General features: G+C 36.0%; 1 protein-coding gene across 5 annotated transcripts in view; it reads right to left on the reverse strand.

Moving 5' to 3' along the window:
- The window catches only part of trdmt1 (tRNA aspartic acid methyltransferase 1), a 33,624-nt gene extending 25,005 nt beyond the window's left edge, over positions 1-8,619 (reverse strand). For 4 of the 5 annotated variants that reach the window (XM_062021513.1, XM_062021512.1, XM_062021514.1 and 1 more), the window contains exons 1-6: positions 8,481-8,619; positions 6,670-6,779; positions 6,508-6,584; positions 6,141-6,212; positions 3,924-3,989; positions 1,701-1,770 (exon numbers count right to left, since the gene is read on the reverse strand). In XM_062021513.1, the coding sequence (XP_061877497.1) occupies positions 1,701-1,770; positions 3,924-3,989; positions 6,141-6,212; positions 6,508-6,584; positions 6,670-6,779; positions 8,481-8,544 (459 nt within the window). In that variant the 5' untranslated portion in view covers positions 8,545-8,619. The remainder of the gene's footprint in view (positions 1-1,700; positions 1,771-3,923; positions 3,990-6,140; positions 6,213-6,507; positions 6,585-6,669; positions 6,780-8,480) is intronic. The other variant, XM_062021511.1, reaches the window with a different exon arrangement.
- Between the last annotated feature and the right edge of the window lie 753 nt (positions 8,620-9,372).

Raw genomic sequence — 9,372 nt, forward strand, 5'->3', positions numbered from 1 at the left:
TGTCCTCAGTCACGTCTGCCTTTCCTTCATATAAACAGTGTACCGGCCCAGTCACATAACATCTGCGGCTTTTGGAACTCAGTGCACATACAACAACCTATCTGGATTCGATAAGAGATTCAATAAGAAATCGGTTCGATAAGAGGATTCGATAATGGCATCGACATCGATAATTTCTTAACGAACATCATCCCTAGTCGCATGTGAAGAAGAGGGGTGGGGGAGGAGAGAGAATTTGAATTGAGCCTTAGCCCTTCTCGAGAAAAAAATAGCCAATGCTTGCGTTGTTTTCGGCTGTGCGAATTGTTGAAAACGCAAAAAGGATAAACGCTTCTTCAGAGTTCCTCGAGAGATAATCAAGAAGGGTGAAAAAGTGCAAGATTTGACGAAAGACAACATGAAAAGTTGCACGCACTCCAGTCCAAGAGAACAAAGTCGAAGAACGCACAATTTTGCTGTTAACAATTCATTAAAGGGTTTTTTCATATATTTTTGACGTGTAGTATTTTCAATTTAAGTTATCTTGATATTACGTGTATTTAATCTTGCTTTGGAGTTCTTAAAACACATTTTTGCTACGAGTGTTTCGTAACGCACCAAGTCGGCGAGTCCAAACAAAATAAAGCAAATATGAGCAAAACCTAAAAGTGTTAAGCTTTTACCAAAGGGAGCAATTATAAATGAAGCTCTCAGCACGTACACAATGTTGATATCTATAGTTATATTTTGATAAAGACGGGGAAGAACACGGGTACTTGTAAATGGTGGTTCAACCAAAAAAGTAACGAACGTGGCTGTAGACGCAAAGATAAATCATGAAATGCAAACTTACCCAGGCAAAAACGGTGCATATTTATTTGGGAGAGTCTTGATAGCAATTTCCTTGACCCAGCCACACACAAAGAAGTTGTAGACCTCCGTGCTTTTCCAAGTTTCCATCTGTTTTGTCGTGTAGAATGATGTGTGGAGCACAAGGTAGTTCGACATGTCTGGGAACTCCACCGACGGATAATCCTTGATATCACTCGACAAATCTTTTTTTGATAACATATAGGGATCTATTTCATTGCATAGTTGGATTTGTTTGCCCGTATCTGTTTTTTGCAGGAAGATCTAGGCCCCTTGCGTACTCAGATAGTTTGCACAACAGCCATCTTGGCTTGGTAGACCAGCGTTTTTTTCACTACCGGGAAGAAGTCACGTGACGGAATACAAGCAATAGTATAGATACCAGGTATAGATAGTAAGGTGAATTCTAATATCAGATTTCTACTATTTTGGTGGGATTGTTACTTTGTTGCAGTCTGACAATGTTATAAGTCAATTTAATTAGTCAATTGTCCTCAAAGTTCCTATTCCCTATGTGCAAACATACTGACTCGCCTGACGATTAAAGTATGGGTGATACTAGTTCTGTATTAATTTGGTATCGGATCAATAGCAACATTCTCAGTATCACCCAACCCTACTTTGAAGACAAACGTTTAGAATCCTATTGCCCGTTTTAATGTTTTTAGTGTTTCTTAAAAAACATAGGAGTGCCAACCTTGAAGTTAACAATACAACAACACATGTCACGATAAACAGACCCACTTTTCATAGAAATGACCTCTTTGACTCAAACCCAATTAAATATTTCTTAGCAGTTGTAGAGCTAATTATAAATGTGAGAAAGTGCAAAACAATAATATTGTTCTTACACTTGTGGGCGAGACCATGACCTCCTTGTAAGTGTAGCCACATTTGCTCAACATTTCCACTAAATGTTGCCTGCAAACATAAAAAAAATAATGTTAAAATAATGTCAATCTTAATCAAACATAATTTTATTTAAATTAAAATAAAACTAATTTACTCAATGACATATTATGTAATCCTATTAATAATTACAAAGTTACGTACATTTACTCACAAAACAACCAGGTGTGTAGAAATAAGCAGTTGTGGTTTGTCCATTAGATAATAAAATGTATAACAATGTGTGCGTGTGCAAATTGTAAGGCTGCAGCTAACGATTATTTTTCTATCGATTAATCTATAGATTATTTTTTCGATTAATCGGTTAATCTATAGATTATTTTTTCGATTAATCTATAGATTATTTTTCCTTTTACCGATTATTTTTTTTATTCAAAATGAAGATGAAAAAATAAATGTAGGCCCGTTTTTTCAAAAGGCATGGCTTTTATTTACAAAAAAAAAGAAGTATGGCCACTCAGTCAACATTGACAACAACATGACTAAATATTCTGTAACAATGTAAACATTTAAAACTTTTAACATTTAACAAAATTAAAAGTAGCTTATTTGCTTTTTAATGTGCAAATATAAAAGTCAACATCCAGTGCAAATCTTAATATTCTGCAATAGTATAAGCATTTCAAAATTAAAAGTATTGCTTATTTTGCTTTAAAATGTGCAAAAATAAAGATAAACATCCAATACAAAAAAGTGCAAAACGAAATATTCTGTAACAACAGTGTAAACATTTCAACAAAAGTGAAAGTATTGCTTATTTGCTAAAATGTGCAAAAATAAAGATAAACATCCAATACAAAAAAGTGCCAATCTAAATATTCTGGAGCACTGTAAACATTAAGTATTGCTTTTAAAATGTGCAAAAGAAACATCCAGTCCAACACAGTACACAATAACCAATTCTACTCATTCCAGTGAGTGTCTAACAGTTGTAATGAAGAAAGGTTAGCATGTCTACATGCTTTGGTTCTTTTCTTGTTTACAATATTCCCAGCAGCTGAAAATAGGCGCTCAGAAGGGGTCGATGTGGCTGGAACTGAGAGCTAATTAGCCTTCACCTCAAGCCAGGATTGCGAGTGAGCTGAGCTGCAGTTTAAGTTTCTAGAAGGTCAACGGGCTCATAGTGATGTTACTAGTAGTTGACTGGGTGGTGTTTATTATCATTTGGGGAGAGTCCGCTGCCTGATGCTCACCTGCTAAACACCTATCTGCTCCACGCTGAAGCGCTGACTACATGCGCTCTGAATACGCACTGCTGATTGGCTGATAATGCTTCGTGTGTACCAATCAGATGGTTGTGTGGGTGGGACAATGCTGCGTGTGTACCAATCAGATGGTTGTGTGGGTGGGACAATGCTGCGTGCTGAGACAGAGGCAGACGGAGCAAAGCAGCTTGTTAAGACTTTAGCTTTAGCTTAGAAAACTCGTTCGGTACACCCCCGTACCGAACCGAAAGCCCCGTACCGAAACGGTTCAATACAAAACACGTACCGTTACACCCCTAGCAGATACAAATGACACATTCATGTTTTTGTGTAATGATGACAACGTATGCTCGCACGGACGATTGACTAGTTGATGGTTTTCTTTTCAAATGTTCGTTCATAGCCGTTGTGCTGCTATGATAGGCCATTTCCGCTCGACACAGTGTGCATACAACAACATTATTAGGCCATTTATTGAAATACTCCCACACTTTTGACCACTTTTGGCATGCTTTTCCCCCCTCGCTCGCACCGCTCGCATCGTCTTCTTTGATCGTCTGCTTTGCGCTTCGCCATGACGGTAGTGTGACGTCATTATGCGACGCGTCGACGCACAAAAACGGCATCGACGTATTTACGTAACCGATGACGTCGACTACGTCGACGCGTCGTTTCAGCCTTAGCAAATTGTATTAATTTATTGATATCTTACTTGTGTTGGCTGTCTACTGCCCCTCAATCCACTGTATGAACTACTTTATTTCAATTCATATTTAGCAAAATAGTTTCTAACAATATTGGCTTTAATGCATAATTGATAAGTTGTGCAATAAAACCTGATTTAACTAATGCACACCTGACTGCTTTATACAATATCCAAAACATTATCCAAAACAATATCTTGCAATTAAAATATCGTTGATTACAGTCTGTATTACAAAAATTATAAATAATTATTACCTGGCAGAGGAATTCTCAAAACCTTTGACATTTTCTAGCAGGATGAAGCGAGGAAGCTGGTGTAGCCTGACAACAAAAACATATGAATATTTCATGTTAATATAATATTTATATTAATTTATTATCTATAATATGTACACTACCGTTCAAAAGTTTGGGGTCACCCAAACAATTTTGTGGAATAGCCTTCATTTCTAAGAACAAGAATAGAGTGTCGAGTTTCAGATAAAAGTTCTCTTTTTCTGGCCATTTTGAGCGTTTAATTGACCCCACAAATGTGATGCTCCAGAAACTCAATCTGCTCAAAGGAAGGTCAGTTTTGTAGCTTCTGTAACGAGCTAAACTGTTTTCAGATGTGTGAACATGATTGCACAAGGGTTTTCTAATCATCAATTAGCCTTCTGAGCCAATGAGCAAACACATTGTACCATTAGAACACTGGAGTGATAGTTGCTGGAAATGGGCCTCTATACACCTATGTAGATATTGCACCAAAAACCAGACATTTGCAGCTAGAATAGTCATTTACCACATTAGCAATGTATAGAGTGTGTTTCTTTAAAGTTAAGATAGTTTAAAGTTATCTTCATTGAAAAGTACAGTGCTTTTCCTTCAAAAATAAGGACATTTCAATGTGACCCCAAACTTTTGAACGGTAGTGTATGTTTTATGGTAATACAGTAGAGGTATTTATAATATTTAATATATGTTTTAGGATAACACAATGTTTACAATATGTATGTTTTATGTCAATACAATATTGAAAATATCTATGTTTTATGTTAATGTTTTTTATAAAATGTATGTTTTAGGTTAATTCAATACAATATTTATAATACACATGGTTAATGTTAATACAGTATTAATATAATTTTAATACATTATAATCAGTTAATACATTATAAAATTAATGTTTCAGTTATTACAATATGTATAATATGGTAATAAATTATAATATGTGTCTTTCATGCTAATACATTATCTAATATAATATGTACTGTATGTTTCATTTTAATATGGCATTTATAATACATATCTATAATATTTTAATACTGCGATGAGGTGGCGACTTGTCCAGGGTGTACCCCGCCTTCCGCCCGATTGTAGCTGAGATAAGCTCCAGCGCCCCGAAGGGAATAAGCGGTAGAAAATGGATGGATGGATGGAATATTTTAATACATTATACTATATTAAAATATCTATAATATGTATGTTTCATGTTCATACAACATGTGTAAGATGGTAATACATTATAATGTGTGTTTCATGTTAATAAAATGTTAATTTTATGTGTGCTTCATGTTAATACATTATCTACAGTATAATATGTATGTTTCATGTTAATACATATCTATAATGTCAATACATTATCGGTAATATGTTACCCCACACTGCAAAATAATAAAAGTATGTATGATTCCTGCTGATATTGTATCTGAATAATATCAGTATCAGGCAATACTTTAATCTCAAATATCTGTAAGAGAAAACACATTTTATCATTAGTGGAGTGTGTGTGCGTGTTGCATGAGTGTGTGTTGTGTTTTTAACTGATTTAAAGTGCTTCGTGTTGCCTGTGTATGAAAAATGCTATACAAATTAAGTTCAGATTGATTGAACACGAACAGACGGAAGATACAGATGGTCTCAACTTTTCTGTCAACATAAGTGGTTGAACATGTATGTCGACATAAGGCATCGACCATACATGGTCGCACATGTATGTTGAGGTGCAGTTTAAGCTGCTGTATGTCACGGTGATGTGTCATGTTTAAACAGACACAATAAACTTCCTCTTCCTGGTTCTATCACAAACTTGCAGGAAAAGAACAGTATTTTTAAAAGCACTGTTTAAATAAATGCAAGATTTCAACATCAAAATAGCATCTGTTTTTAATCCTTTTGTTTCTTGGTGGTATGTGACTATGTAACGGTTTCTTGGTGGTATGTAACTATTATGCATGTCACCATAATCACTATTAATTTATTGACTTGTAATTATGACAAATGTAAACATGTATTTGTTAAATGTGTTGTTTTAAACTGCTGCTGCTAATAACGTATGCTAGCTGTTGGTAGTGTCCAGATGAGTTGTTGACATAAACAGTACTGTGTTCCACTGTATAATAACAACAACAACAACAACAACAACAATTATAATAATAATAATAATAATATATGCAGAATATAAGCACATAAAAACAAGAAGAAAAAAACCTTGGTAGAAGTTGAAGAATGTAAAGGAAACTCTTGGTTCTCGGATCAGTGACATCACGATACAACCCCAACCTACACAAACACAAATATTCATATTTCAATGGGAGAACAATTTTTCAATATTTACATTTCATTGCGAAAAAACAATATGCAAATAGTCATATTTCAATGTGAGAACAATATTTAAAGGACAACTGCACTTTTGGGGGGAATTTTGCCTATTGTTCACAATCATTGTGAGAGACAAGAACATACCGGTACATATCTTTTTTTTTTAGGATTATAAAGATAAAAAATGCTTGCAAGATGCTGCTAATGGGAGACCTCAATGAATAAAAAAAACAAGAGTTTTCTTGTCAGAGCATACCTGGTAAAAGGTTGACATGGAGGACTCATCAAAATAACATCAAAGCACAATTTATTGAAGTCATCAAGTGGTATACCCTTGCAAAAAAAGGAAACAAAGTCAGATTTTACCGATGAGCAACATATTTCATTATCATAGTCATAATCCTTTGTTGTTTTCCACCTCAATGGTCTTGTTCCAGAGTGGCGTGTCTGGAAAATTGTGCTTGTAGATCTGATTAGCAGTTGTGTTTATGTCTATAGCCGCCACCACCTGGGCTGATATGCCAGCTTCTAGAGAAAGAACAAAGAGAAAACACTGCACATTACTGCAGTGTCACTACGTTTTCCTGAGCAAAAAATAAAATCTAAAGATGCAGGGGACAATTTAATCATTGCAATTTTTAAAAAACAACCTAAAGTAGATACGCTAGCCTGCATCCCAACCTTGTGTGACAGGTGACAGCGTGATAAAATTATTTTTTACTAAGTTTTTTACTCTGTGCGTGGAATTTGGGTTCCCAAAATATACATGTTAGGTTAATTGCTGCCGGTAAAATAATTGTCTAGAGTGTGAATGCATGAGAAATGGACTGATTGGCTGGTAATAATACCTGGTGTGTCAGTCCAAGGGTCACTTACCTAGGTAGGTTCCATTCTAGAGGCTAATCTTTCCTGTGATAAAATGGCAACCAAGGTAATCAAAAAGGTCAACCAACGAACAAGATTTCTCTACAGAATCTCTTCTCTGGTCAACAAAAGCACCATGAAGAATCTAGCGGGAACTCTCATTCAACCCTTTTCCGATTACGCTTGCACCTACTGCTACCCTAGCACCTCCAAAACCCTTAAATCTAGACTCCAAACATCCCAGAACAAGCTAGTCAGGTTACTTTTAGACCTCCACCCCAGATCCCACCTCACTACTACCCACTTCTCCAAAGTGGGCTGGCTCAGGGTGGAGGACAGAGTAAAACAACTTGCACTGAGCCTAGTCTATAAAATCCGCTACACCTCCCTGATACCGAAGTACATGTCAAACTACTTCCATAACGTAAATGACCGCTATAACCACAACACCAGGGGGAGCTCCACAAACCACGTTAAACCAAGATTCCGATCTAACAAAGGTCTTAACTCATTCTCCTTCTATGCCACATCAATATGGAATGCACTCCCAACAGGTGTAAAAGAAAGTGCATCTCTATCCTCCTTCAAAACCGCATTAAAAGAACACCTCCAGGCAACTTTAACCCTTGACTAACACCCTCCTCCCTCCACATCCCACCTCCCCGGATTGTATATAATCAAATGTATATACTGGTTCTTATGCTTTCTGAACTCACTATGTTCACTGCTCACTGTACATATCCTACCAAGTCAGACCTACACTGTTTCAATGTCCATTTCTCTGATTATGCAATTGTTGATGACTGAAGTGCTGATATCACCCCCCCCCCCCCCCCACACACACCCGGATTGTAAATAATGTAAATAATTCAGATCTGATGATTAATTTGTGTGATGACTGTATTATGCTGATAGTATATATTTGTACCATGAATTTATTTACTTGGACCCAGACTTAAACAAGTTGAAAAACGTATTCGGGTGTTACCATTTAGTGGTCAATTATACGGAATATGTACTATACTGTGCAATATACTAATACAAGTTTCAATCAATCAAAAAAACACAACTCTCACCGCAAGTCAGGTGGGATAGGCTCCAGCTTACATGTGACCCAATGAGGACAAGAGGCATAGAAAATAAAGTGAACGTAACATTTGAACTTTTCGTTACGGGTTTCTTGTTAAAATATATGTTTAAAATATGAGGCAGGTGTTTAACTTTTTGCCTATGCTATGTCGTAAATTAGCTTGTAGAAAACAGCTTTTGTGCGACTCAGACGTCATAACTGTGGCAATATGTATTTATGCAAGTGTCATACAAAACTACGTTTTAGAGATTATTAAAAAAAAAACACAAACTTACGTTTTAAAGCCTGATGCATTCCACCTATTCCACTGTATAATTCAAGCACTCGAAGACTTTCCATTTTTGTTCACACAACCAAACCGGAAGTTAAACTGCACCGGAAATACTACGGTAACCCCACTGGGACAAGTGCGCGGGAGCGGAAGTGACAAGGCAAGGCAAAGCAGGTTTATTTATAGAGCCCAATTCGTACACGAGGCGATTCAATATGATTGGCAAAAATATTAAAATGCTAAATTAAAAATAAAATATTTATAATTCATATTTAAAACATAAAATAAATTAATCATAAAAACTATTATAATTAAAATAAAATAGTGTACATAAAATATTTTCAGTTGTCGTATGCCATTACAGTAGTCTAACCTGCTAGAGAAAAAGGCATGGATTAATTCGTTTTTTTAGTATTAGACATTATTCCTCTGATTTTGCAATGTTTTTTAGGTGGTAAAAGGCTGCTGATGTTATTGACCAAATGTGGCAGTTAAAGTTCAAATCTGAGTCCTTTACTACCTTCAGATTTCTAACCTGATTATTAAGTTTTAGGGAGAGAGTCTCAAGGTGACTAATGATAGCTTCTCTTTGTTTCTGTGGCCCAAAGACAACAATTTCAGTTTTGTCTGAGTTTAGCTGCAAAAATGTTTTTTCATCCACACACTGACCTGTTCGATGGTACGACAGAGTGAATCAACAGGCTGACGGTCACCTGTCCTCAGTGACACGTAGATCTGAGGGGCATCTCCATAGTTGCGGTTGGACACATGATCGGCAAACTGTGTTACATATTAATGAAAATAGTAAAAATCTATAATAAGCATACAAGCAATTATGAGTGGAAAGGGTTGAAGTTCGTTACATATATTTGAGTATATTCCTTAGTTTGGGTGTC

This window comes from Entelurus aequoreus, linkage group LG15, assembly GCF_033978785.1.
Source record: "Entelurus aequoreus isolate RoL-2023_Sb linkage group LG15, RoL_Eaeq_v1.1, whole genome shotgun sequence".
Lineage (NCBI taxonomy): Eukaryota > Metazoa > Chordata > Actinopteri > Syngnathiformes > Syngnathidae > Entelurus > Entelurus aequoreus.